Source organism: Diaporthe batatas (assembly GCF_019321695.1).
Source record: "Diaporthe batatas strain CRI 302-4 chromosome Unknown Contig00005, whole genome shotgun sequence".
NCBI lineage: Eukaryota > Fungi > Ascomycota > Sordariomycetes > Diaporthales > Diaporthaceae > Diaporthe > Diaporthe batatas.
Window position 1 is genome coordinate 2,928,368 of NW_025408552.1, and position 27,520 is coordinate 2,955,887.

Genomic DNA, 27,520 nt, shown 5'->3' on the forward strand with positions numbered 1-27,520 from the left:
TACGGAGTTTGAGGGCTTTTGACTATCGGAGTTGTCGATCTGAGCAGAAGCCTGAATTTGTAATGAAAAAGATCACATGGACGAAAATGGGGACTGTATTCTTGGTCAACGGGCTTACATAGTGCACAGCATTATACGGGGAAGCAGGTATTCGCAATCCGAAGGTCTCTGATACTGAAACCATGCAAATATCAGAAATTATTGTCTCTCCTTTGTCAAAAATTACAAAACCAGCATAGCTGTTCAGGGAAACCTGCAGATGGCCAGCTCAGAGTATTTGCTATCATTGATATCAAGAATGGTCAAGTAACGTTGACGACCTTGCGCGCCCAACAGAAAATTATCGGAAAATAAACGAACATGATAGGCACTGTCTGTGCCATAGAGGAGACACGCAGTAAGAGGCTAGCAGTGTTGCTAGCTAAGATGTGATGGGTGGAGGAACCGTTCAGGTTACATTTAGGCCGTCTCGTTGTGGCAAGCTATTTCGCTGTAGCTATGTGAATGTAGGATTTTACCATATGAATTTAAAAATGTCATACCTCTTTTTACCTGTACTGTCTAGCATAAGTACGGGTGCAAAGGTACTCAGGCCCATTGACATGACCGTTTCCGCGTGCCTTTTCTTTAGTGGCCTAGCTATCGGACAACACACCTAAAACTGTATCACAATGTAACTGGTTACGCTTCTATAATGTAAATGTTGCTACTTATGAGTACAGTTCCGAGGGCTATTTGCATTTGAGTACAAACACACGCAGTCTATACCGGCAAGGTTAACACCGTCAAACTACCCCTTGCTCCCATGCCCATCATTATGAGCTTTGTGATTGCCTCAAGAACTGCTCGGCGTTGGTCCACTTCAACTCAGGGTACCTTGCGTTATCCAGTGGATCCAGCTTCCCCTCCCCTGAATACATGTCTACCATGTATTGCACTGCGTTACCAGGATCAGCCGCATCCATGGATGCAAGTTCAAAGGGCTGATTCGAAGCGTTTCCGAGAATCACTTACTGCCTTGCCATGCAGGGAAAATATCCTGCTCACTTCCGCCTATAGAGAACCGCCTCATGAAACCCGATGCACCCTCCAAGAAACCGGGACTGCCCACCCACAACGTCGAATACGTCGCGCCACGGACACGACTTACAATTTCCGCGAGGCCCCTGGCGTCAAACGTGTCCCCGGCAATGCGCAAGAACCGGGGCGTCGGGTTGGGGTCAGCAGCAACGGCGGCGGTGTAGGCAGCCGTGTCAGCCACGGTGGTGAAGTCCAGCTTCTGCGCGTCGCTGCCCCAGTACAGCACCCTCTTCAGTCCGTGGTTGATGATCGGCGCGCCGCCGGTCAGCAGGTCCATGAAGCCGCCGTTGAGCACCGACGTCCACACGATCCCGGACTCGTCCAGGCGCGCGTGGAACTCACGGCGCAGGTCGAGGTTCCGGTTCGTGCCGGGCCGCGTCTTGGTGAAGTCGAGCGAGTAGTCGGACGGGATGAAGCGCGGCACGCGCGCGGCGACGGCGGCGTCCAGGAGCGCGCCCTGCGTGTCGTGTATTGTGTCCCTGAGGCCGTTCAGGGCTGAAACCACGCACGTTGCACCCTGCATGTTCGTCGTCAGGGCGGCCACGTCGCGGAGGTCTGCCTCTGCCACGGTGACGCCCGCGTCGCGGAGGGCGTTGGTGCGCGAGGGTGCCGTGCCTGGGCGTACGAGAGCTTTGACTTGGACGTTGCGCTGTCTTAGTTGCATCGCGATGACCCGGCCTAACTGGCCTGTGGCACCTGCCACGGCAACGAAAGGCTTGGACATGTTGATGGCCCAAGTGAGGTTTTGGTTGCCGGATTATGCGGGCAGCGAGGATGTCCTTTGGTGCTCAAGACAGACGCATTGGAAAACTGAGAAATTTGTCCAAAGTCTCCTTTTTCTGGCTAGAAAACGGATTCAAGGCTACTCATCTGACCGCTCGCCGCATTGACTTGAGTTGGTCTCATCAAAACACTGTTTGAGTTGTGAGCCGTTGCTTTTGAGCCGGTGTGTTTTGACCTTCATCGCCTCTCTAGAACCATGGACGTAAAGGGCTAATTTATGGAATTGATAGGCAGACCAGCCTGGTTGTTGCCCTCGCATCGATGAAACCGCTCATAATGATGACCAAGCTGCGCGCACTTGCTATTCATCCGATCCAAATGTCGGGCACAATCCTTCGTCTCGGGCCCGAGATGGGGGAGTTCCAGTGGTGATGTCACGATCGTATTTGCCGCGGCAGAACGGGCACGGGTTGCCCGACTTCATAAGCGATCACTCCTGAAAGCCTACGAAGTGGAATTGATATGAATCCATAATCACTGTGCCATTGCTGAGTTATGTGCTTGTCCATGGTCTGGTCCCGTAGTGTATCTCGGTGTCGGCACATTCTCGCAAGGGTCATGGAGCTATCCACAAGGCACGCAATCGGACCGAAGGCCGAGCTTATCAATCGAGCAGCAGTTCTGAACACCGAGATCTTCTTGCTTATGGACGTGAGACTTTGTTTTGTCGATCGCATCCCACAGGCTTAGCTGCTTTCTAATGCTTTGGTGCTTCGCTCTCTTCCCCTGGGGCTGTGCTCGCTCTTTTGAAGAGGTATTAGGACACATGCGTTGACAATGTCAGGGTTGTAGCAGCCGTATATCTTTGCCCGTCTGTCCTAACTCCAATGGAATCAGATTACTGGAGCCTTGTTAAACTCCTATCTCCATATTCAATAAAAGACCATGAGACCTCAGACAGCTCTGAGCACAGTAGTGCAACAAACGCTTGCCAGAGCCCCCTGGGGTTCAATTGCGGTTCCGGTCCAGATCCTCAACTCTTCTTGATCTCAACCTGGAACTTCGCAACCCAGTCCGTAAACTCATCCTTCTGGCCAGCCCATGGCTTGGCCAGAAGTTCCGAGACCGCAAAGGCATCGAAGAAGCACTGGTCCATAAGGCGGGTGATTTCTGCCGAGTCGAGGTCGTAGAATGCGACGGCAAGACTGTTAAACCGGTCTGCCATATTTCTGAGAAGAGGGAGTACTTCGTCCAGTCGGGAGACGACCACCGAGTCATCCTTCGAAGCCAGTGGCAGCTTAGGCAGTGTCTTGAGCCTTCGCTTGATGAGGGCCTGGAAGAGCAGCACCGTGAGCCGTAGCCTGCGCAAGGTCGAATCGAGCCTGTCCCTGATCTTGTCGGGGTCGTCGCGGGGGATGGTGGTGTGAGAATTCATGAGGTCGTCAATCATGGCCTGAGTGCTGATGTGGGTATTGCTCACACCCTCAGCCAGATCTTGGACGTCTTGGTCTTGTACTCCGTGAGCATCGTCTGACTCGTCGTCGTCGTCGTCGTCATCATCCTCTTCGTCCTGCTCTTCAGACCACTCCTTGAGCTCCTCCATCACGTCCTTGAGCGTGTCCCTGAAGTGCTCAGCCCTCTGGACAAGATGGCCCACTACGCCGAGGTTGGCGAAGTTGATGACCTCGTCACAAACACTCCACAGCACGCCGGTCGCCATGATGCTGCCTTTGGCTCCCTTTGCACTTTGGGGCCCATCCCGCTTCTCTTGTGGCAGAACCTTGCCGTCCTTTGGGATTTTCTGGATGAGCTCCCTCGTCTCCTTGAGAATCCGACCACATCTCCACGCCAGATCCCGGCGGATGAGCCTTGTGTAAGAGTCGGCGTGACACAGTTGAACGGCCGAGGCAACAGCTGGGATGGGCTCCTGAATGAGCTGCCTCAGCACTGTCAAGATAGCGGATGGCGTGAAGGGCTCCGTGATAATGAAGAGAGATATCTTGGTGGCATGAGCCTTGACTAGGGTTGCTGAGTCTCTAGCGAGGGCTAGGCAGTCCACAGGTTTCGAGCCATCGTCTGGGAGCCTCGAGGCGGCCCATTTGTCTGCGGATGAGCCTGAGTCACTGTTGGAGTCGACGACATCTTTAAGAGAGGTCTCGAGGCTCTGTATGAGGGCGACAGAGCTATCGATCAAAGAGCTGAGCTCCTCTAGCCCCTTTGAAGCTGTCGAGGCCATCTCATGCGTCTGTCCAAGTGATCCCTTGCAGATATGCACTCGTTCAGCGTTGGCCGGCTTGCCAGAGTGCCCGTCGAATTCCAAACTCAACTTTTGAAAGAGGATGGCGGGGCACTTTTCACAGGTGGGGCACACTCACTGAGAGCACACATGCGTAATGCCTGGGCAGCCCCTGGGACACGGCCAGTGGCAGGCGTAGAGCTATCCGTGCAGGGGGTTGCCGGCCGGTCTCAGAACCCGGGGTCCTGCCATGTGATTGGCCGGCTGTAGGGGACCGTGTCTGACACTGTCTGTATTTGCCAGCAATGCTTCTGATGCTAACGGTTTAAGTGCCACGATTCAACCACATCCCCCGACCTTCACAACCCAGGCTGCTGCACGACGACGACACGAGGAGCAGCTGTGGTTTTGCTTTCATACTTAGGAAGCAGGGCAGTCTAGCTTGGAAATGCATCAACAAGGCCTGGTGGTGCTTCTGGGCACCCTTGCCAGCTCTCGGGTGGCAGCTGCTGGGAGCTTGCCTCGAGGTGTCGGCCCCGAGTGTAAGTCAACATCCAAGCCAAAGCCAATTGCTTGAAGACGCATCAGAGTCCCATGGATCTCCACCCGTCCAATGCCTTCCAATATCATTCTGCTGTGGTGCCTTAAACCTTCTCAAATGACCACAGGCTGACAAGATCTACGCAGTCGCCAAGTTCTTCCAGACGAAAGAGACCTTCCAATGCATCGGGCATCCCTCCGTCGTCCTAAAACCCTCTCAGATCAATGACAACAGCTGTGACTGTCCTGATGGCTCTGATGAGCCAGGCACTTCGGCCTGCTCCTATCTCGACCCATTGTCCCCCGAACAGCCCTTGCCTGGCTCCACGAGCGGGACCACCAACGTTTCGAACGCCCTGCCTGGCTTCTGGTGCGAGAACGCAGGTCACATCGGCGCATATGTTCCCTTCGTGTTTGTGAACGATGGCGTGTGCGACTACGAGATCTGCTGCGACGGCAGCGAGGAATATTCACATGCCGGAGGGGTCAAATGCCAGAACCGCTGTGACTCCATCGGGAAGGAGCACAGGAAGCTCGAAGAGGCTCGGAAGCAGGCCAAGGAGAAGGCCGCCAAACGCCGGAGGACCATGTCCAAGGAGGCCAGAGAACTTCGACGCAGGGTTGAGGCTAAGATCACATCCCTGGAGGAGGAGATCAAGGGCCTGCAAGCCAAGAAGGACGAGCTGGAGCAGAAGTACCAGGAGGTCGAGCGGTCCGAACGCGGAAAGGTTGTCAAGACTGATGGCGAGGGCGGCAAATTGGGGGTTTTGCTGGGCCTGGCCAAGGGCAGGGTCAGCGAACTACGTGACACCCTGGACAAGGTCCTCGACCAGCGCGATTCTCTCCAGGAGCGTGTCAAGGAGCTGGAAGAGATCCTCAAGAAGTTCAAAGAGGAGTACAACCCCAACTTCAATGACGAGGGTGTCAAGGCCGCAGTCAAGGGCTGGGAGGACTATGCCGCTAAGACGGCAGACGCCAAAGAACCCGAGCTCAAGGAGTCTGAAATAGACGAGATCTTGAAGGTGGACGGCGAGAACTCTGGCATTAACTGGCAAGAGTTCGAGGGCGAGGAGGCGACCGATACCGATATCCGTGAGTCTCGCCAACTTCTCGTGACATGAACGCATTCGCTGACAGCCAGCAGTCTACAGCATCGAAGCTTACCTGCCCGAGTCTCTCCGGTCATTCCTTCACGGGAAATTCAACGCCCTCAGGGTGTGGTTGATAGAGAACGGCATCGTTGCTGATAATCCTTCCTCTGGCCAGGAGTCGAAGCTGGTGGTTGCTGCCCGTGAGGCTTTCCAGGCCGTCGCTGATGATCTGTCCAAGAAGGAGCGCACCCTCGGCGAACAGCAAGACGACCTGAAGAAGGACTACGGCACTGATGACATCTTCCGGGTCTTGAAGGACAAGTGTGTTGACGTTGAAAGCGGTGAATACACCTACGAGATTTGCTGGCTTGACAAGACCACCCAGAAGTCCAAGAAGGGCCACGGCAACACCAACATGGGCAAGTTCACCCGCTTTGATATCGAGGAGGCCGACGACGAGGAGCGCCTAGACGGCAAGAGCCTGGGCAAGGGGCCGCGTACGGTGATGCGGTATGAGAACGGCCAGAGCTGCTGGAACGGGCCCCAACGGCGCACAGACGTCTGGCTCGGCTGCGCAGAGACGGAGGAGATATGGAGGGTCAGTGAATCCGAGAAGTGTGTCTACAGGATGGAGGTCGGCACGCCGGCTGCATGCGAGGACGTCCACGAGCCCGGTGTCAGGTCCAAGGATGAGTTGTAGACGGAACTCTTGACAGCAGATAAGGGAGGCGTTTGAACTGGGTTTCTCAGCGATCATTAATGTTCATACTGATGTAAAAACATACCTGGGCAGGCTAGAGATGGGGTCCGCATAGAGAAGATAGCGAGGGTATCACAATGTCACATTTGCTATGAATCTTGAAATCTGCACCGCTTCATCAGATGTTCACCTGCACCTGAGATGCTCCTCATCCCCGTACTGCTGCCAATTTCCGCCTCTTGTCCCTCTCAGCCTGTTCCGCCATTACCCTTTTGGTTAAGTTGGCAGCCATGGGATTGTTGATAGAGGGGGCATCATTCTTAGTCGCCTTTTGGGCTTTTGCCGGACGGCCGTTCTCCGAGTCACCGTTGTTCGCACCGTCTGGACCGTCGCCTCCCTTCTCGCCTGCCTTGCGTTTCTTTTTCTTCTCGCTCTTGTCCTTCTTCTTACTGTGTGTCAGGCCCCTGGCGCGCAGGTCGTCCATCCTCTTGGCGACCCTCTCCAGGTCGGCCTCCTCCGTCGGCAGTATTGGCAAGACATCCTGAGTCTCGAACGGCTCGCTGCACTCGGGGCAGTTATGCTCCTGATCTGTGATCTCCTTGATTGCCACCTCGGCGAAGACATGGCCGCACGGGACAATGTAGACAGCTTTGGTCGCGGGGCCCAGCTCTTTCAAACTGACAGGGCATGCCCATATCTCCTTCTCCTTGGGCCCGGCCGGCTTGTATCGCTTGAACCGCAGCCTAACGATATCCCGCAGGCTCTTGATCCCCGTCGACGCGAATGTCATGTCATGCCCATTGGCCTGCTCCTCATCTGCGTCGCCGCCGTCATGGCCCGGGACCAGCCCCTTTAGTATGGATTCGTAGTTGTAAAGCCTGCCTTTCCAATCTGACGCGACGTTTTCCATGTCGAGGGGCTCTGAGGACAAGGGGTCTTGTGTCCATGCGTGGCTGAGGGATTCGAGGGCCGTAGCTTTCAGTTCGCTGACGGTCTGGGCCCGCGCTGCTTCCTTGACGAGTTCGCGGCGTTTCGGAATGGAGCCGCCATCGTTTCCCATGATGGGCAGGGACTTTTGTGTGTGTGTGTGTGATTGTGGTCAAGTGGGCAAAGATTTCGGGGAGAAAACTGTAAGGTGTTGGGCCTCGGGAGTTCAGTGGTTTTGCGAATGGGCGCAGAAGGCTGAAAGGTGAAGTGCCTAGGTTTGCAGATCGAGTTAAGGGTACTTGACAGCGCTTGCGCAGTGGCCGTTCGGGAGGTTTAATGCTAATGCGCAATGGTGCATCATACGGCTAGTTATCGATAAGAACTAGCTAGCTGGGGACGTGATTCGTCCCGAGGGGAAGGGGGGAGACGCCCGCCCAAGCCGACCGACTGCAAGCAGTAGGTACCGAGAGCAGCAGGAGAGAGCTACACCAAGCGGCCTCTTGTGAGTTGGCAGTTTACTACTGTACTGGCTCTTGCCTCGTCGTTCCCTTTCCTTTTGCCTCCTTTCACTTATTAGGCAGATACAGCTGAGTCTGCTTTCTGCCACCCCCCCCTGGCAGCCCTCGTTCACCCTGCTGTCCAGCTGCATTGTTTCGCAGCACTGTCGCAGCACCACCCAAAACGTGGGCTGTGAGCACACCAGAATCTGTGGGCGACCTCAAATCCCTGGCCACAACAATCCAACCTATTCAATCAGGCGTCGGCGGAGCCTCTGAACTGCCCCAGATACCCCGACCTGTACTCCTCAGAATGAGATAGGCCCTTCAGGATTGCCCAGTGCAGGGACAGCAGCCGTCCGGGACAAGATGGCGAATCAAGGCTCCCGCCCACTCGAGATAGCCCTCGAGAACCTGGACACCCTGCTTAGGGAGATCAAGTCCAGGACCATCTCTGAGGACCAGCGCAAACGCTTCGCCAGGCAACTGCGAGATGCCATTGTCGAGCGGTGCCACCGCGGTATGTCATACTCTCCCAGCCCCTCTGCGACCGGTCGCGCGACGTTGACACTGACCGACTGCCAGAGCTCGCTCCCGAAAACTTCGCGATACTCTCCGCCCAGTTGCAGAAGGCCATCAGCAACCTCATCAATCATGGCAACGACACCGCCGAGCGCCTGGGTGGCGTTTATATCATCGACACGCTGGTCGATTTCGAGGGCATCGACATGGCGACCAAGTACACCCGATTCACACAAACCCTTCGACAGATCCTGCGAGGAAAAGACATAAATCCCATGCGCCCAGCTGCTGAGGTCCTTGGAAAGCTCTGTAGGCCTGGTGGGTCCATCATCTCGGAACTGGTGGAAGCAGAGACCAAGAACGCCCTGGAGTGGCTGCAGTCCGATCGCATAGAGGAGAGGCGATACAGCGCGGTGCTTGTTCTGCGGGAGCTCGCAAGAAATGCCCCCACGCTCATGTACGCTTATGTTGGCATGGTCTTCGACATGCTGTGGGCCGGACTCCGGGACCAACGACACTTGATCCGAGCCACGTCTGCTGAGTGCGTCAGCGCGTGCTTCCGGATCATCAGGGAGCGAGACCAAGAACTGAAACAAATCTGGATGGATAAGATGTACAGTGAGGCGTTGCAGGGCTTGAAGACTGGCTCCGTCGAGTTCATTCATGCTTCCCTTCTTGTCTTGAAGGAGCTGCTGGAGCAGGGCGGCATGTACATGCAGGACCACTACCAAGAAGCATGCGACATCGTATCTCGATTTAAGGACCACCGGGACCCGACCATTCGCAAGACTGTCGTGCTGCTCATCCCAGACCTCGCCAACTATGCACCATCCGAGTTCGCGTCCACCCGACTACATGGGTTCATGCTACACCTCTCCAGCATGCTCAAGAAGGAGAAGGAGAGAAACGACGCATTCCTCGCAATCGGCAATATCGCCAATTCGGTCAAGAGCGCAATTGCGCCCTATCTCGACGGCGTGCTGATATATGTTCGCGAGGGTCTGAGCGTGCAGTCTCGAAAGCGTGGCTCCGTCGACCCTGTCTTCGACTGCATCAGCCGACTCGCCGTTGCTGTTGGCCAGACACTGAGTAAATACATGGAGGCACTCCTGGCGCCCATCTTTGCTTGTGAGCTCACGCCAAAGCTGACCCAAGCTCTTGTCGATATGGCTTTCTACATCCCCCCAGTCAAAGCCACGATCCAGGAGAGGCTCCTCGATATGCTCAGCAAGGTGCTCTGCGGACAGCCCTTCAAGCCACTCGGTGCCCCGCAGCCAAATACTCTCCCTTCAGTGCCAGTCATCCAGAAAGATCCGAAGGACCCGTTGGCGTATGAGCACAGAAAAGCTGAGATAAAGCTGGCGCTCAATACTTTGGGGAGCTTTGATTTCTCAGGTACGTTGGCTAATGCCGTTGAATTTGGCTCATGTTTCGAGACGAACCGTACTCGACACCTAGCCGTGCGCTTTACTTTTGGCATCGACTAACACTTCTGACTTAGGTCATGTCCTTAACGAGTTCGTTCGCGACGTTGCGATCAAATACGTTGAAGATGATGACCCCGAGATCCGGGAGGCGGCCGCATTGACGTGCTGCCAGCTCTACGTCCGCGACCCAATCGTCAACCAGACCAGCTACCACGCCCTGGCCGTTGTTGGCGAAGTCATAGAGAAGCTTCTGACTGTGGGTGTCTCTGATCTTGATCCCACTATCCGCCGCACCGTCCTTGCAGCCCTCGACGAACGCTTCGACCGGCATCTCTCAAAGGCTGAGAATATCCGGACCCTGTTTTTTGCCCTAAACGACGAGTACTTCCCCATCAGAGAAGTAGCCATCTCAATCATTGGCAGACTTGCGAGATACAACCCGGCTTATGTGGCTCCTTCCCTCCGCAAGACTCTGATTCAAATGCTTACTGAGCTTGAATTTTCGAACGTGGCGAGGAACAAGGAAGAGAGTGCCAAGCTTCTTTCGCTGTTGGTTCAAAATGCTCAGGAGATTATCAACCCCTACGTGGATTCTATGGTTAAGGTCCTTCTTCCCAAGGCTAGCGATAAATCCCCTTCGGTCGCCGCCACCATCCTTAAGGCGCTTGGCGAGTTGTGTGCGGTTGGTGGAGAGAGCATGCTGCCATACAAGGATGAGCTCATGCCCATGATCATTGAGGCTTTGCAGGACCAAAGCTCCGCTCAGAAGCGGGAGGCTGCTCTCCACACTCTCGGCCAGTTGGCTAGCAATTCTGGCTATGTCATTGAACCTTACCTGGATCACCCGCAGCTTCTCGAACTTTTGCAGAACATCATACGCAGTGAGCCCCAACATGGACCACTTCGGCAAGAGACGATCAAGCTTCTTGGTATTCTGGGTGCCCTTGACCCTTACCGTTACCAGCAAGTGGAGGAGCGCACCCCCGAGATATCAAGGCGTGTCGAGTCTACAGCGATGACTGACGTCTCGCTGATGATGACCGGACTGACGCCGTCCAACAAAGAGTACTATCCCACTGTCGTCATCAATGCGCTTCTCAACATCCTGAAGGACCATTCCTTGGTGTCCTACCATGCTCAAGTCATTGATGCCATCATGAATATCTTCCGCACTCTCGGTCTTGAATGCGTGTCTTTCCTGGACCGTATCATACCTGCGTTCCTGATGGTCATTCGCAGCACTAATGGTCCGCGGCGCGAATCATATTTCAATCAACTCGCCATGCTGGTCAGCATTGTGCGCCAACATATTCGCAATTTCTTGCCAGAGATTGTGGACCTCCTCCAGGAATTCTTTCCCGACAAGCCCCCAACCCTGCAGTCGACAATCCTGTCGCTCGTGGAAGCTATTTCTCGGTCTCTGGAAGGCGAGTTCAAGGTTTACTTGGCCGGGCTCCTGCCCATGATGCTCCATGTTCTCGAGCATGAGACAGTTCCTAAGCGCACCGCCTCCGAGAAGGTCCTTCATGCTTTTCTGGTCTTCGGCTCGAGTGCAGAGGAGTACATGCATCTCATCATCCCAGTCATTGTTCGGACGTTTGAAAAGCCCAGCAATCCAACAGTCTTGCGCCGCTCGGCGATCGAGACGATCGGCAAAATCTCTCGGCAGGTAAATCTTAACGACTTTGCTGCCAAGATTATCCATCCTCTGACGAGGGTTCTACAAACGAATGATGTCACCCTCCGGATGGCCGCGATGGACACGCTCTGTGCCCTCATCCAGCAATTGGGCCGTGACTACCTGCATTTCTCCCACACTGTTGGCAAGATCCTACGAGATAACGGCATACAGCACTCCAACTACGACCTGCTTGTCAATCGTCTCAAAGAGGGAGGTGTCCTGCCACAGGACCTCAGTTCCGAGACACGTTTTGTTGACCAGGTTGATGAGACGCCCTTCGCGGACCTTGGAACTAAGAAGTTGGAAATGAACGCTATACATCTGAAATCTGCATGGGACACCAGAGGCAAATCGACCAAAGAAGACTGGCAGGAATGGCTACGTCGCTTCAGCACGACGCTGTTGACAGAGTCACCAAACCATGCCCTAAGAGCCTGTGCCTCGTTGGCAAGTGTCTATCTGCCCCTTGCCCGAGAACTCTTCAATTCGGCATTCGTAAGCTGTTGGAGTGAGCTCTATGAGCAGTTTCAGGAAGAGCTTATTCTCAACCTTGAGAATGCGATAAAGTCGGAGAATGTGACTCCAGATCTGCTCAACCTCCTCCTACACCTGGCCGAATTCATGGAGCATGATGACAAGGCCCTGCCTATTGATATCCGTGTCCTTGGCAGAGAAGCAGCTCGATGCCACGCCTATGCAAAGGCGCTTCACTACAAGGAACTTGAATTTCTCCAGGACCAAAGCAGTGGCGCGGTTGAGGCATTGATTGTCATCAACAACCAGCTTCAACAGTCCGATGCAGCAATCGGTATTCTGCGCAAAGCCCAACTCTACAAAGATGGGATCCAACTGCGTGAGACTTGGTTTGAGAAGCTCGAGAGATGGGAAGAGGCCCTCGCGTTCTACAATAAGCGTGAAGCCGAGGTCCCTGAAGAACAAGCAGTACCAGTGGAGATTGTCATGGGCAAAATGCGCTGTCTGCATGCTCTGGGCGAGTGGGATGCACTGGGTCAGTTGACAGGGACTACGTGGGCGAACTCGTCGCCTGAAGTCCAACGACTCATTGCCCCCTTGGCCACTACTGCTGCCTGGGGCCTCGGGAAGTGGGATTCCATGGACAACTACTTGCAGTCCCTGAAACGGTTCTCCCCAGACAGAGCTTTCTTCGGTGCTATTCTCGCCCTCCATCGCAATCAGTTCAGGGAAGCCGCGCAGAATATCGAGGCTGCTAGGGAAGGCCTTGACACGGAGCTCAGCGCACTCGTCAGCGAGTCTTACAACCGGGCTTACCAGGTCATCGTACGCGTTCAGATGCTGGCAGAGCTCGAGGAGATCATCGTCTACAAGCAGACTGATGCAAAGAAGCAGGCAACAATGCGCCGCACTTGGGAGCAGCGTCTGAAGGGCTGCCAACGCAATGTTGATGTCTGGCAGAGAATGCTACGTCTGCGGGCCCTCGTCATAACACCGACGGAGAACATGCACATGTGGATCAAATTCGCCAATCTTTGCCGCAAATCAGGACGTATGAGCCTCGCCGAGAAGTCTTTGAAGCAGCTCATTGGTAGCGATGCGCCTTTGGAGTCCATGATCCCCTTCTGGAACGATCGGAACCTGCGCCCCAATATCCCTAACCAGGTAGTCTACGCTGTTCTGAAATATCAGTGGGAGCTCGGCCAACAAGCCACACACAAAGACACGGACGTCTCGGAGAAGGCACTCAAATGCCTTCGGCTGTTCACTATGGAGTCGGCGAAAGCTTTTGAGATCCTTAGAGCTGCTCCTATGCAATCGCACCAAGCCAACGGCGACAATTTCCACTTGTCACACAGTCTTGGGTATGCGGACGGCCATGGCTCCCATGACGCATACCTATCCCAGCAGAGGGCCACTGTTGACGAGGCGGTACTTCTTGCAAAATGCTACCTCCGTCAAGGAGAGTGGATGATTGCTTTGGACACCGACAACTGGCAACATACACACGTGAGGGAGATCTTGACCTGCTACTCGCAAGCCACAAAGTACAACTCCAGATGGTACAAGGCCTGGCATGCATGGGCTTTGGCAAACTTCGAGGTCGTTCAGGCACTCTCATCAAACGGCGAGGGCGTTCCATCGCGAATCGACCACGCTGTCGTCGCCAATCATGTTGTTCCGGCTGTTCATGGTTTCTTTGAGTCTATCTCTTTGTCCCAGGGCAGCTCCCTGCAGGATACTCTGCGGTTGCTGACGCTTTGGCTCACCCATGGCGGATACTCTGAGGTCACGTCCGCTGTCACCGAAGGGTTTACTCGCGTCAGTGTCGACACGTGGCTTGAAGTTATCCCACAACTGATTGCGCGAATAAACCAGCCCAACAAGCGAGTGCAGCAATCTGTTCACCACCTGCTGGCCGACGTGGGCAGGGCTCATCCCCAAGCATTGGTTTACCCCCTTACAGTGGCCATGAAGTCTTGGCAAGGTAGCCGTAGGTCGCGATCTGCCGCACAGATCATGGACAGCATGCGACAGCACAGCTCCAAATTGGTTGAGCAGGCTGACACAGTCAGCCACGAACTAATTCGTGTGGCTGTCTTGTGGCATGAGCTGTGGCACGAGGGCCTCGAAGAGGCGAGTCGCTTGTACTTCGTTGTGCACAACATCGAGGGCATGTTCGCGGCGCTAGAGCCACTCCATCAACTATTGGACCGTGGCCCAGAGACGCTCAGAGAGATCTCCTTCGTTCAGACGTTTGGCCGGGATCTTACGGAAGCCAGGGAGTGGTGTAGGCAGTACGAGGTCAGCCATGATGTGAACGACCTCAACCAAGCCTGGGATCTGTACTACCAAGTCTATCGGCGCATCTATCGGCAGCTGCCGCAAATGACATCCCTCGAGCTGACGTATTGCTCACCAAAGCTGATGGAGGCCAAAGATCTCGATCTTGCGGTGCCGGGTACCTACAAGAGTGGCCAGCCTGTCGTGAGCATCACGTCTTTCGACACGACGTTCAGCGTTATTAGCAGCAAGCAACGTCCGCGAAAGTTGAACATCAACGGCAGCGATGGCCAATCTTATACCTTCCTGCTCAAGGGCCACGAGGACATACGACAGGACGAACGTGTCATGCAACTCTTTGGTCTCTGCAACACTCTGCTGGCGAACGACTCGGAGTGCTACAAGCGTCACTTGAACATCCAGAGATACCCGGCGATCCCCTTGAGCCATAGCTCTGGCTTGTTGGGCTGGGTCCCAAACAGCGACACGGTGCACATGCTCATAAGAGAGTACCGAGAGAGCCGAAAGATCCTCCTTAATATAGAGCATCGCATTATGTTGCAGATGGCCCCTGATTACGACAACTTGACCCTGATGCAGAAGGTCGAAGTCTTCGGCTATGCTCTCGACAACACCACAGGCCAGGACTTGTATCGCGTGTTGTGGCTGAAGAGCAAGAGCTCAGAGGCCTGGCTGGAGCGGCGCACGAACTACACGCGCAGTCTTGGTGTGATGAGCATGGTCGGCTATATCCTGGGTCTTGGAGACCGTCACCCTTCGAATTTGATGCTGGATCGGATCACCGGAAAGATTATTCACATCGACTTCGGTGACTGCTTCGAAGTGGCCATGAAGCGGGAGAAATACCCCGAGAGGGTCCCATTCCGTCTCACGCGTATGCTCACGTACGCTATGGAGGTCTCCAACATTGAGGGAAGCTTCCGAATCACGTGTGAGCATGTGATGAGGGTCCTCAGGGACAACAAGGAAAGTGTCATGGCGGTCTTGGAAGCGGTAAGTCACTCCTTTCATCTCGTGCCCCTTTTTTCTCCCAGTAGTTACTGACGGGCTTCTGCAGTTTATTCATGATCCACTCCTTACCTGGCGGTTGACCAGCGCCGCCAGCCCAGCAGGACCTAACTTCACCTCTGAGAGAGAGCAAGCCATTGTTGGCGCTCAGGCGCCCCGCGGCCGACGCGCATCTATACTGGACGCAGACCCTGCCGCGCTCCGTGCCGCTCAGGCAGCGGTCAGCTTGACCAACGACAACACAATGGCGGGCGGGCCACCTCGAGCCCGTGCACGCACGAATTCATCTGCTGGTCCCGTCGTCGGCAGCCTGGGTATGAACGGCGCCAACGGCGTCAATGGCCAGCAGAACCAGGATCCCACCGAGATACAGAATGCACGGGCGGTCGAGGTGTTGGATCGGGTTTCTCAGAAACTGACAGGCAGAGACTTCAAAGCTGGCGAGGAGCTGGACGTGCTCACACAGGTCGACAAGCTCATTGTCGAGGCGACAAAACTGGAGAATCTCTGCCAGCATTACATTGGTTGGTGCAGTTTCTGGTAATTGAATAGAGGGCACAGTGGATGGATGCTTGTGCGACCCTCATCGTGGGCAAGGTATGAAGGGAGTATGTGTATGTTTCGGTACCTTTTCCTGTTTCTATGCATATGCAGAGGCGAGCATCAGGTTCTTGACAAAGGCAAATCAAAATTGAGCTCGGGCTGGAAAGGTTGTTTTCAAATTCGGAGGAGTGGTGTTTTCGCGAGGAGTTTGAGGTTGAGGTTTACAGGGCCATTTCGATACCGGCAGCAGATAGCCATAGAGAGGGGGGGATAAATGCTCATTTCTCGACCTTGGTCTCTATTGAATGCCGCGCTCTCAGGAAAGCTTTGACAGTAAACCTGTATTTTCTCATATCTCCTTGAACCAATTCACTTGGCTCACATGCACAGCCCCAATGCGCTCAGATGCTGATTGGCTGTGCTGGAAAGTTCTGCCCCATACGTAAAAGCTCACTCACCTGTCCTGTCTTGTCCTACTTCACGTTGACGCACACATCAGCGGGCCATCTCACCGCCCCTTAAATTGTGTTATTCCTCGCGACGACTAGCAGTGCTTGTTGTAGACATTGACGATATCGCAACTTCTAGGTTGCCCTTCCCAGTGAAAAGCCTGCGAGGAATTTCATTCGGTCAAGGGTCGAAATTCCCCTGATCGCCGGGCCCTCTGCAAAATGTTGTCCTTCTTGACTGGTTGTATCCAACGCCATTTCGGCGACGATGATGAAGAAAACGGCAGTCAGCCTTATAATCCCCCAAACCAAGGTCACGGTTCGTATTGTTTTTCTCCTCTTGCTGCCCATGAAACACAGAGGGCGGCCGAAACTGCCACCAGGATGCGGAGATTACAGCCTGGAGCCCTGTGGCTTCCTTCAAATTGCACATGGAATACTGCAATGCTCTTGTTCGTGGCGCACTATGGGTGCTATTGGTGCAGCGTACCAGTATTATTAAGAGAGTCTCATCCGGGCAGTCCAATGGCCCATGTCTGTTGAGGGAAGAGCTTGGCTTCAATGCTGTCTGGCGTCAGGCCACCTATCTCTCATCGTCCCACATGCCGACCATGTGCTCATCGAAGATGCCGGATATACACGCTGACACTCGTGATTCTAAGAACGGAAGGTTTTCGCTCACTATGTGGTAAGCATTGCCCCGGAAGAGGCACAAAAGATTGAATGGCGATGTCTGACAAGAGATAATTATTCCCAGTTCGGCCTCACCGACGGGCACACATACGAGGACTGGAACCAGGAGATCCTCGCCGCCCACGCGGCGGGCATCGACGGCTTCGCGCTCAACATAGGGCCCAACGACCACTACACGATGCCGCAGCTCCGCCAGGCCTACTCGGCGGCGTCATCGCTGTTTGGGGGCCGGTTCGTGCTGTTCCTCTCGTTCGACATGGCGGCCGGGGACTGGCCGGTGGAGCAGGTCGTCGCGTGCATCAACGAGTTCAAGGGCTCGCCCGCCCAGTGCCGGGTCAACGGGCTGCCCTTTGTCTCGACGTTTGAGGGCCCGCAGTGGGCCGAGAACTGGCCGGCCGTCAGGGAGGCCACGGGCGGGATCTACTTGGTGCCGGACTGGAGCTCTTTGGGGCCGCACGGTGTTGGGGAGCGGCTGAGTCTGATTGATGGGGCCTGTGAGTTCAAGTTGCTCTTCTCCGACCGAATTTTGAAGGCTCATGATATGTCCTTGCTCTAGTCTCATGGGCTGCTTGGCCGCAGGCAGACCAGCACCATATGTCGACCGACGAGGATGTTCAGTACCAGAGGGCGCTTCGTGGAAAGTCGTTCATGGCGGGGGTTTCCCCATGGTTCTACACCAGTATGGTCGCCCCGTAATAGTAATGGGTCTGTTGTCTGAGTCGAGGCTAATGCTTATTCAGGATTGCCCCAATGGGAGAAAAACTGGCTCTCCGCAAGCGAGAAGCTCTGGTATGACCGGTGGATACACATGCTTGAACTGAGGCCCGAGTTCGTCCAGATTATCACCTGTAGGTTACCTTCAGCCCAAGCAGTCAGCACACCGAGGGTGACTGGTCTTCTTACAACCCCACAGGGAACGACTACGGCGAATCCAGCTATATCTACGACCCCGTCCGCCCGGGTCAGATTGTCCCAGGTGCCGAGCACTATGTGCACGACCTGTGCCCACATACCGCATTCCGGGCCATTCTTCCTCATTTCATAGCCGCCTACAAGGCGGGTAGCACACAGATCGGCATGCCGCAGGAAGATTGCGCCATTGCGTGGTACCGAACCACCCCGGCTGCGTGTGGCCACGATGGAGGTGAGAGCCGGTCTCCGCAAATAGTCCAACAGCGCTCCGTTCCACTTGCTGCACATGTGATGGTGCTGACTTTTTCTCCCTCTGTCCAGACACCGCTTGGGGCCAGGGCGGCGGCCGATCAGCAAGTCACGGGGCCAGGGACGTCGTCTCTGTGCTGGCGGTCACAAGAGAACCGACCGCTCTTCACGTCAGCATCGGTGGCCTGTCGCAGGAATTCATCACGCACCACCAGCATGGGCATTTGACGTTCCTCGAAGTGCCTTTCGACGGCCGTGTTGGTCCGGTCCAATTGTTTATGAGTGGCAAGTCGGTGACTGGGCCGGAGATTCGGAATGAGGTGCCTCCGTGTGGACATAACACTTACAATTGTACGGCGGTCAATTTATAGATAGATGGTGAGGTGGACATGTGACGAGTAAGGTGAAAGTGCACTAGTAGATACGAACTCGATAGACTAAAACTTATTGTTGAATCGGTCTCGGTGCCGACTGCCCCGATCGAGTATTTGACCCCTCGAGACTGCGCGTACAAATGCACCGGTTCGCGGGTTATTCAACAGCGACGGTTGGAGGGAGCGATCCTCAGTGCCAGACCTGTCATCCACGATGACTCGCATCTTGGCCCTTTCTGTCAAACGGAGCTGCGAGGCCGGCATTAAGAGCGCGCCATGCGACGCTGTGTAGCCGCAGTGCAGCCCCGTGCTCGTCGTGTGCCGAGCCGGCTTGGCCCAGTTCTGCTGGCAGTGCCCATTTTTTCCCCATGTCACATCGTAGCGAGGTGTGGGGAACCGCACGCACCCAAGACCCGACATGAGCGAGAGGATAAGCTTTGTCCAATTTAGTCCCTCACAATGTCCCTAATGAGAGGGTGACATACATCCCTGTGGGCTCTTCGCCGTGTTTTGTTTCACGGGCGCACGTTGACATCCTTCATCTCGGCACTGGGCCACCCCCAGGTTCGGCAATGGTACCGAATCAGGACTGATACGGATCCGGAGATCACTTATTGGCCTTGGCATCACGAAGAGGCTCCTGGGGTGCTGTTATTCCGCCAATTGCGCCAGGATGACAACATGCCAACCGCTCCTCAGGCCGCACACAGCGGCCAGATCGTCAACCAACCCTTGGGATGACATTGCTAGGGGTGAGATCCAGGTTGACACCCAAGACACCATCGAAAGGTCGGTACCTTACCGAACACAGGCCAAGACTCTAAAGATATACCCCTGCGCGACTGAAGTTCTTTTCCAACAATTGAGCTGAGTGTGAGCGTGTAGACTCCGTATATGTGTATAAAACTAGTAGATCCTTCCCTTCTCCTGCCTCCTGGGCGGTTGGCTTTGTCTCGTCCTATTGGTATCTCCAAGCCTTCTGCTGCGAGGCTTTGATATCATCATCATGGGTTTCAAGATGCTCCTCCATTCCTTGCTGCTGGCCGTATACGGCTTCACTTCTGTCTTTGCTGCCTTCGGTTTCACCAAGTCAGGGGACAATTATGTTATCGACGCCGGTTCGTCCAATGCCCTCGTGTTCCAGGTGTCGTCCACGAGCTGCGACATCAACTCGATCCTGTACCGAGGAACACAGCTGCAGTATTCCGGCAAGGGTTCGCACATCAGCTCAGGTCTGGGGAGTGCGACTGTTTCCGTCAGCCAGGTCACCGCCTCGGGTACTAGCTACATCAAGGTCACATGTGTCACTTCGACCCTCACCCAGTACATGGTCGTGAAACAGGGAGAGAGCAATATCTACATGGCAACATACATCACTGCCGAGCCGGATATTGGAGAGCTCCGATTCATCGCCCGTCTGCTGCCGTCTGTCCTGCCCAACGAGTACCCCTATGGCTCCGCCTCCACCACCGCCGGCGGCACCGCCATTGAGGGCTCCGATGTGTAAGTCTTGTCCTTGTCATGACCCAGAGGAGGAAGTTAGTTCATGGGCTGGGGAAAGTCAACTGACAATATCCGACGTGATCAGCTTCCTCGTGGGCGGTCAGACCCGTTCCAAGTTCTACTCGTCCACTCGATTCATCGACGAGAACGTGCACTGTGTCAACAGCGACACCATCCACGCCTGCATCCTGACTCCTCAGCAGGAGTCCAGCTCCGGGGGTCCTTTCTTCAGGGATATTGATAACAACAACGCCGGTGACTCGACGAACCTCTACAACTACATGAACTCGGGCCACGTCCAGACCGAGGCCTTCCGCACCGGACTCCATGGCCCCTATGTCATGACATTCTCGCGCGACGGCATCCCGACCCTCAAGAGCATCGACACCTCCTTCTTCGGCGAGCTCAGCATCCAGGGATACGTCGCCGCCTCCGGTCGCGGAACCGTGACTGGCACGGCCTCAGGCGTCGGCTCTTCCTTCACCCCCGTCGTGCACTGGTTCAACTCGGCCGCGCAGTACTGGACCACGGCCAGCTCAAGCGGCTCCTTCACCTCGCCTGCCATGAAGCCTGGCACCTACACCATGGTCCTGTATCAGACCGAGTTCAAGGTTGCGTCCCAGTCGGTGACTGTGAGCGCCGGCAAGGCCACGACGTCCAACATCAAGAGCACGCTTGCGAGCCACACGTCGCTCTTCAAGATTGGCGAGTACGACGGCCAGCCCACGGGCTTCCGCAACGCAGACAAGTTCCAGCGCATGCACCCCTCCGACTCGCGCATGTCCTCCTGGGGGCCCCTGACCTACACCGTCGGCTCCTCATCGCTGACTGACTTCCCCATGGCCCTCTTCAAGGGCGTCAACGACCCCGTCACCATCAAGTTCAGTCTCTCCAGCGCCCCGAGCGGCACTGCTACCCTGCGCATCGCCACCACGCTGTCCTTCGCCGGCGCCAGGCCCCAGGCCAAGATCAACAGCTTCACCGGCGCCGCCCCGGCTGCCCCTACCAAGATCGACTCCAGGGGGGTCACCCGCGGCGCTTACAGGGGATTCGGCGAGGTCTATGATGTCTCCATCCCTGCCGGCACCCTCGTCAGTGGCAGCAACACCATCACCATCTCTTCCATCTCGGGCAGCAGTGGGGACACCTTCCTCAACCCCAACTTCATCTTTGATGCTGTTGAGCTGTTTACTGGTTAGGGGTACTTCCGGTGTGAGAAGTAGGTGGGAAGAGCATAACAAGGCAACGAAAGGCCACTCAGAACTGGTCTAGGGTTTTCTTCGTCTCTGTCTATCTCGGGCCTTCCTGTACATACTTACACATTTGGCCCATTCTGTACATACTTTCTTATTACAATGCATACATATTCATCAACAAAAATATTGTCGCTGTAATAGTCTTCATCCGAGATCCATATCCCTCCGACCTAGCCTGAGCCCTTGCCTTGCACGCCACTCGTCCTCCAGGATCGCGAACCCCAGGAGGTCGCTCCAGCCTCCCCGAAACCAAACCGCCTCACGCTTGCGCTGCTCCGGCACGAAGCCGAGCCTCTCGTACAGCTGCCCGGCCCCTTCGTTGTGCGAGAAGCTCTCGATGCTGATGCGGTGCAGGCCGTAGGCCTGGAACCCCCACTCGACCGCCCAGTTGATCGCCTCGCCACCGTAGCCCCGGCGCTGGTAGGGGGGCAGGATGTCGATGCCGATGTGTGCGTTGCGGTGCTGCGCCGTGCTCATGTCCGACGACCCGCACAGGCTGATCTGCCCGATCGGGGTGGGCCCGGCTTGCTCGGTGGGCCGCGCCGACGTCTCGTCCTTGGTCTCGCCGGCTGGCAGGCATATGATGACGGCGAGGATGCATGTACCAAGGTACTTTTTCCACTTCTTGGTTGCCTCCTTGTTCGGCGGCGCCAGCGCCAGGGTGTTCGAGTTGGCGAAGCCCTCCGCGTCGAGCGCGATCGAGTGCAAGAAATTCAAGTCCTCGTCGTTGTCCTCGATGGCTCTGTAGATGAGCCGCTCCGACCTGAACATATTGCTGCTGGCCATTTTATTAGAGGGATTGCGAGGACTGCAGAGCAGAACTGTGACAGATCCAGCTGTGAATGTGTTGGCTATCCAGGCAAGAAAAGACAGTGCTCGCGTGGAGCGAGATGCTAAATTGTTTCCAGTCAGCACTAGTCTTGATTTGCGGCACCTAGGAATGGAGAGAGCACGCAGCCAGCTGTATAAGTCGCAAGTATAAACCCAAGTAGTCCTACTTACACTATACACAAGCAAAGTGGCGTCTGTTGTGTTCGGGATAATTTAACTCGCCTATGTCCTAGTGGTCCCGCACAGCACGAAAAAACGAATCACGCCGTGAGTCAGCTTGAACCACAGCGGCGAAGCTTGTTGGGAGGGCAAGTGGATCCATATTTCTAGCTATACTACTTTTGACTGACTGATTCAAATGCTCAAGGATTGGCGATTCTGCGGCATGTAGCTCCAAATCGTGTTGTGCTAGGTACTAGTAGTAAATAAGTTCACCATGGCAGCGTACAGAGTCACGAAGATACCAATTGATGGCGAGTTTTGAAGATTGTCACAAAGAAACATTGAATGTAACTACAGGATGCCGCTACTCTGATACAAAATGGAGATTCGATTCAATAAGACGACCCAACTAATTCTCAACCACCTGGGATATGCGGGTAAATGGTTTCGTTTCTCTTACATATGCATCTCGAAGGCATACGGTCCCTTCACACATTGGTGAACGCTCAAAGAGCACGTGGGTAGATTTATTTGAAATTGATGAAATAGCTTTTCTCCCTAATCACCATTGTACAGTCTCCATGCCGCTACGTAGAAATAATACTCAGGTTATTCTCAGAATCATTTCAGTGCCCAGGTGGTTTCGTTTCCAATCCCCATACATATAAAACATATGTGGCGCCTCCATAGGTATAGTGGTAAACTCTCAAGATCTAGCTTTTAAAAAACACAATACCAATAACAGTATAGAGAGAACACAAGATGTCTGTGTCACAAGGCCTAAGCCTTATAACAGCCGCACAAATGAGGCTAACTCAGGGAGAATCGCTCCCGACGGCACCATCGACTACAATAGTTGGTACGGCACCAATAAATCAATAGACGTAATTTTCTGGAATCCATCCATAAGTGTCTAGTTCTCGAGGATTACTTCAGCATACTGGAAGCAATTTCTCATGTTTCCCGAGAATCCTTGTTATCAACATCACAGACAGCCTTGCGCCAATTCTCAACAAGCCCTAGGTAGTCGTGACGCTGAAATGAAACTCGTCGGACCCAGCATTTCTCACGAATTAGAATACCAACGACTAATTATTTTAAATTCTTTTCAACCAAAAGAACCCACAAATCAGGGCCTCGTCACCAGAGATTCGACACGCGCCGGGGGAGATGGAACACATGCATCCTGGGAAGTTTAGAATCTCATCTGTATCCCACATTCGATGAGCCAGGTACGAGCGAGCGTGTTCTGGAGCAGCAGATCATGTAGAAAGAAAGAAAGATCATAATACAATTATCAAGTGTGGGAGCACACAAGCGTAATATCTCCGCCAACATATAATGTGGCTGCCCCCGGGGCCGTCTATGCGTTCCAATGTTCCGTCTTCTTTTTGGTCGTCCATCCCGCACATGCAGCGAGCGTTGGTATCACACAAAATCAAATGCTGCCCAGTATCCAAACTTCCCACTGTAACACTGCGGCACACCCGCCTTTCACCAGGGCTTCAGTGCAACACAGAGGAGCGGTTCCCTCTATATGAAAAGGCGCCACATACGTCTTATATGCATGGGGATCAGAAACGAAACCACCTGCAACACACAGCCCTTCAAACTCCAATGCCCGTCTTCCGACCTTTTATCATTGTCATGATGTGCTGCCACCCAATACGCCACCGCTGGGAGCCTCGGTTTCTCCCTTCTTAGTTTGTTTCCTGAACGAGAGGAGCACCTCCTTCAGGGTGCGTCGCGGCTTCCTCGGTTCGTAGAGCGGCTTGTGCTCCTGATCGATGTCGTGTTCATGCTCGTAGTCGACGTGGACAAAGGCCCGCTCGACGTCTTGCAGCCCTTCTAACTTGCGCTGGAGTTCCTGATTGACATCATGGGAAACCTTGAGTGGTGTCTTCTCATCCATGACGACATCAACCTCGACGTAATACTTCTGGCCAGCGTGGTAGGCGCGGCACTGTAGGCTGGGTGTTAGTCACAAGGACACAACTGATGACTCCTCAGGCTCATATACTCACAGTATCCACCTTGAGGATCCTTTCATCATGGGTTATGGTCATGTAAACGAGCTTGGAGATGAACTCTTTGGGAGCCCCCTTTCCGACCAAGAGCCACACCTGCTCGAAGGCATTGGACACCCACGAGAACAAGATCAACAACGCAATGCAGATGGCGCCGATGGGATCAAGATACCACACGAATCGGTCACCGACGATGGACATGATCAGGCCGAAAATGTTGACGACAATGTCGTTGCGGTGGTCGATGAAAAAGACGTGGACCGAGGGGTACTTCCGCAAGAAGAAGCAGTAGACCATCAAAGTCGACTTGGCACCAACTGCGCGACCAGTTAGTATTTTCACAACTACAAGGTTGTTGTTCGGGGGCTTAGGAGGCTGCTTCTTACTTGCACAAGCCACGCAGACAAGCGGAACGATCTGAAGTTGCTTGGACTCTTGCGGCCCTTCCCCAAGAGACCTTCCGGACTCGACCAACAGCTGGATGGCAACAGTAGTCATCAGGGCGCAGAACAAGATGATGCCTATTGTCTCAATTCTGGTCCGCCCCTGTGCATTTTGTAAGCATGAAAAGAGACAGGCGGGTTTTGGTCACGGCAGTCTGTCTTACCACAGGGTACTTGTATATACTGGGACGGGCAGCCATTCTCGACGTCGTCCACATTACGAAGGAAGACACCAGGTCCATCTGGGCGGGAGCTTGGTCAGAAGAAGTATCGTCGCGGTCAGGAGAACAGGCCATGTACTTACGAAGGCATCAGCTGCGGTAGCGAACAGCTATGATAGACCAAAGCGTGTCAGTTGTTGATGTATGCTGATGGAGACACGGCTATGTATGGTGTGGCATACCGATAGCGACCCCGTCGACACAGCCGCATACAGCTGGATAACAAAGAGGCAAAAGTTGACACCGAAAGAAGCGTTGACGGCGAAGCGGATCTTGGGTCCCATCTTGACTTCCTCGGCGATACCGGCCCGTTCCTCATCACCAGCGCCCAGAAACTGGTCAATGAGCTCGTTCTGCCGTGTGTAGTACTTCCTAAGCTTCCTCTTGTTCCCCGTGGGGTGCTCCTTCTTCATCTGAGCCTTGGAGACATCGTCTTTCCGCATGCGACCATAGTTCAAGGGGTCGGCAGGGTCAAAGGCAGTTGACCCGGTCCTGTTGGACGACGAGGCCGGGCCATGGAAGTATGGGACCTCCGTGGCCGAGGCCGCCACAGGCGCACGATCACCACCGACATCCTTTCCTTGGGTGACGACAGTCTGCTCTGAGGTGAACGGGGCCTTCTCATCACCAACGTCCAGCATGGACCTCTTCCCATTGGAAGCTCCAGAGGCCACGGGGGTCTGTGGACTGGACAGCGGTTGTGCGCCAGTATCATGCTTGTCTTTTTCGCAGAGCGCACCAAGAAGGTCAAGAGTTAGTTGAGAGCACTATGAGGCATACTGAGATGACCTTGAAAATAATGGGGCCCCGGATTGGTCAAAGTGTGGGTGTTCGAAACAGAGCCGGGTCCGGGACGACGATGAGACTTGGGGATCGTAAAGCGGACCCCCAATAATCGGGGAATTGTTGCGCGCGGGAGGGCATTTACAGCTGGGTAGAGAGCCAGCGAATAACAGAGCACACATACCTTGAACCGGACCCGTCGTGCCCGCGGTACCTCTCGACTCGTCGCCTTGAGGCTGGCTTGCTGGCCTGTCGGAGGTGGACATTGTGGGAGGGGACAGCCACGCAACGGCAACTCTGAGTGACTCTGAGAGTGTCGATGGGGGATGTTTCGAGTGGGCTTGAAACGAACAAAAAAAAGGTCTAGTAGTATTCTGAGAGGCAACGATGCAGCAACGAGATCCAGCGAGGTCAAGGAATATATTGATTGTCGAATACTCGTGAATGGAGGGGGGAAAAGGCTTGTCGCCCCTGCATCGGTGTATAAAGAAATCCGTTGAGAGAAACCGGAAATGTGCAGCAGAATGGGCGAGGAGCGACAATTCGAGGCCACTTAGCCCCCCTCATACCGCTCGGTCTCGCTCAGCGCATAGTGTACAGGAGCCCATAGCAGCGGGAAAAGGCGCTGGAGGCAGTGAGGGCGGGCGGACCACGGAGGCTGGTGGCGTCAAAGCTCGGCATGTGGAACACACATGGTGCTGGCTCCTCTAACAGGAAGGGGCAAAGGGGAGTGGCAGATAGTAACGTCAAGGGGCCCGGGACGATAGCGACCGCAGTCCTCTGGACAGGCAGACAGGGCACAGAGCAGGACATGGGCGCGCAGAGACGTGTTGTTGAAGATCTGCGCTCGAGGCCAAGCATATCTTGGAACCGACCCCGATTCGGTGGTGCGGCCCGGGTAGCTGGAGCCGGGGAGCGAGGCGTCCCAAGCTGCAGCACGGAAGCTTTTGCCGAGACCCAGGACTGACACATACCGACTTGGCTAGCCTGGGCTGGCCTAGGCCGCGCTTGAGAAGCTTGAGAAGCCTGAGAAGCCTGAGAAGCTCGAGAAGCCTGAGAAGTGATGGACGGCCAGACGGCATAGTTTAGATGGGTTTCTCGAGTCTGCTGCATCGGGCACGGAGCAGCACTGAGCACTGTCTGCCGTGGGAGAGCTGTGTGAGACCTCATTGCGGTCCTCTGCCGGGTTGTCTGCGCTGTGGCGGGTAGAAACAAAAGAAGATTTTCGTGATGGACATGAAGATGGGATTGCTGAAGCTTAGCTGGGCCCAGGGGCATGGGCTTGGGGTGTTCTAGCACCTGGGCGTACCTGGGCGCACCTGGGCACCGAAGCTTAGCCAGACAGCCAAGTCCTGGGGGATGGAGACGTGCTGCTGGGGCCGCTGAGGAAGCAGGTTGGCCAACTCAGACTGCCAAGAGGAGGACAGGTCTGGCCCAGGGCTGACTATCACCACATCGAGGCCAGAGGCCAGATTGGAACGATGATGCTGTATGATGCTGTTTGATTACAATGATTATGATGACCCAGGGCACCCACCCACAGCCATTGTGGATGTGAAGAGACCGAAGAGCGCTTGGGAGCATCTGGTCCTGAGAGCGAGGAGCAGACGTCGGCAAGATAAGAACGGCCAAGAGATGGCGACCACCAGGGACATGATATATGGCATGTCTGCCAGCTATGACAGCTGCTTTCCGTTCCCAATGACACTGTTCAGTGTCGATCCAAGGCCGCCGACATAGGATGAGAAGAAGGTGCACATCCCAAGTGCCATGTACTGTGGGACCGTGTACAAAGGTACATACACAGAGTCGTGTGAGAATCCGATGTTGATATGCAACGGGGATGGGCGGGAGGTGATGAAGC

General features: G+C 54.8%; 10 protein-coding genes across 10 annotated transcripts; 5 read left to right on the forward strand and 5 right to left on the reverse strand.

Moving 5' to 3' along the window:
* Positions 1–815: 815 nt before the first annotated feature.
* Positions 816–1,804, reverse strand: KVR01_005568 (uncharacterized protein; the record flags this gene model as incomplete). Its single annotated transcript, XM_044790102.1, has 2 exons — positions 816–937; positions 1,015–1,804. The coding sequence occupies 2 exons, from the start codon at positions 1,802–1,804 to the stop codon at positions 816–818; spliced, it is 912 nt and encodes a 303-aa protein (XP_044646013.1).
* A 1,032-nt stretch (positions 1,805–2,836) lies between these two features.
* On the reverse strand, positions 2,837–4,039 carry KVR01_005153 (uncharacterized protein; the record flags this gene model as incomplete). Its single annotated transcript, XM_044791488.1, has 1 exon — positions 2,837–4,039. The coding sequence occupies one exon, from the start codon at positions 4,037–4,039 to the stop codon at positions 2,837–2,839; it is 1,203 nt and encodes a 400-aa protein (XP_044645598.1).
* Positions 4,040–4,374: 335 nt separating this feature from the next.
* KVR01_005246 (uncharacterized protein) lies at positions 4,375–7,591 on the forward strand. Its single transcript, XM_044786754.1, has 3 exons — positions 4,375–4,581; positions 4,727–5,671; positions 5,724–7,591. Exons 1-3 carry the CDS (start codon positions 4,488–4,490, stop codon positions 6,368–6,370), a joined length of 1,686 nt encoding a protein of 561 aa, XP_044645691.1. The 5' UTR covers positions 4,375–4,487; the 3' UTR covers positions 6,371–7,591.
* KVR01_005131 (uncharacterized protein) lies at positions 6,579–7,430 on the reverse strand (the record flags this gene model as incomplete). Its single annotated transcript, XM_044793570.1, has 1 exon — positions 6,579–7,430. One exon carries the CDS (start codon positions 7,428–7,430, stop codon positions 6,579–6,581), a length of 852 nt encoding a protein of 283 aa, XP_044645576.1.
* Positions 7,592–7,751: 160 nt separating the features above from the next.
* Positions 7,752–16,059, forward strand: KVR01_005516 (uncharacterized protein). Its single transcript, XM_044794076.1, has 4 exons — positions 7,752–8,314; positions 8,380–9,711; positions 9,818–15,195; positions 15,260–16,059. Exons 1-4 carry the CDS (start codon positions 8,164–8,166, stop codon positions 15,752–15,754), a joined length of 7,356 nt encoding a protein of 2,451 aa, XP_044645961.1. The 5' UTR covers positions 7,752–8,163; the 3' UTR covers positions 15,755–16,059.
* A 192-nt stretch (positions 16,060–16,251) lies between these two features.
* KVR01_005070 (uncharacterized protein) lies at positions 16,252–18,540 on the forward strand. The gene is made up of 7 exons (XM_044781478.1): positions 16,252–16,521; positions 16,865–16,890; positions 16,960–17,389; positions 17,452–17,574; positions 17,636–17,743; positions 17,809–18,039; positions 18,129–18,540. The coding sequence occupies exons 1-7, from the start codon at positions 16,425–16,427 to the stop codon at positions 18,425–18,427; spliced, it is 1,314 nt and encodes a 437-aa protein (XP_044645515.1). The 5' UTR covers positions 16,252–16,424; the 3' UTR covers positions 18,428–18,540.
* Positions 18,541–19,436: 896 nt separating this feature from the next.
* Positions 19,437–21,132, forward strand: KVR01_005346 (uncharacterized protein; the record flags this gene model as incomplete). The annotated part of the gene is made up of 2 exons (XM_044789985.1): positions 19,437–19,933; positions 20,019–21,132. 2 exons carry the CDS (start codon positions 19,437–19,439, stop codon positions 21,130–21,132), a joined length of 1,611 nt encoding a protein of 536 aa, XP_044645791.1.
* A 116-nt stretch (positions 21,133–21,248) lies between these two features.
* On the reverse strand, positions 21,249–21,975 carry KVR01_004862 (uncharacterized protein; the record flags this gene model as incomplete). The annotated part of the gene is made up of 2 exons (XM_044785499.1): positions 21,249–21,279; positions 21,389–21,975. The coding sequence occupies 2 exons, from the start codon at positions 21,973–21,975 to the stop codon at positions 21,249–21,251; spliced, it is 618 nt and encodes a 205-aa protein (XP_044645307.1).
* Positions 21,976–23,513: 1,538 nt separating this feature from the next.
* Positions 23,514–26,514, reverse strand: KVR01_005648 (uncharacterized protein). The gene is made up of 7 exons (XM_044791606.1): positions 25,841–26,514; positions 25,056–25,594; positions 24,957–24,983; positions 24,817–24,894; positions 24,596–24,755; positions 24,207–24,526; positions 23,514–24,145 (listed from the first exon to the last, which is right to left on the reverse strand). Exons 1-7 carry the CDS (start codon positions 25,920–25,922, stop codon positions 23,828–23,830), a joined length of 1,524 nt encoding a protein of 507 aa, XP_044646093.1. The 5' UTR covers positions 25,923–26,514; the 3' UTR covers positions 23,514–23,827.
* KVR01_005502 (uncharacterized protein) lies at positions 26,468–26,623 on the forward strand (the record flags this gene model as incomplete). Its single annotated transcript, XM_044787956.1, has 1 exon — positions 26,468–26,623. The coding sequence occupies one exon, from the start codon at positions 26,468–26,470 to the stop codon at positions 26,621–26,623; it is 156 nt and encodes a 51-aa protein (XP_044645947.1).
* Between the last annotated feature and the right edge of the window lie 897 nt (positions 26,624–27,520).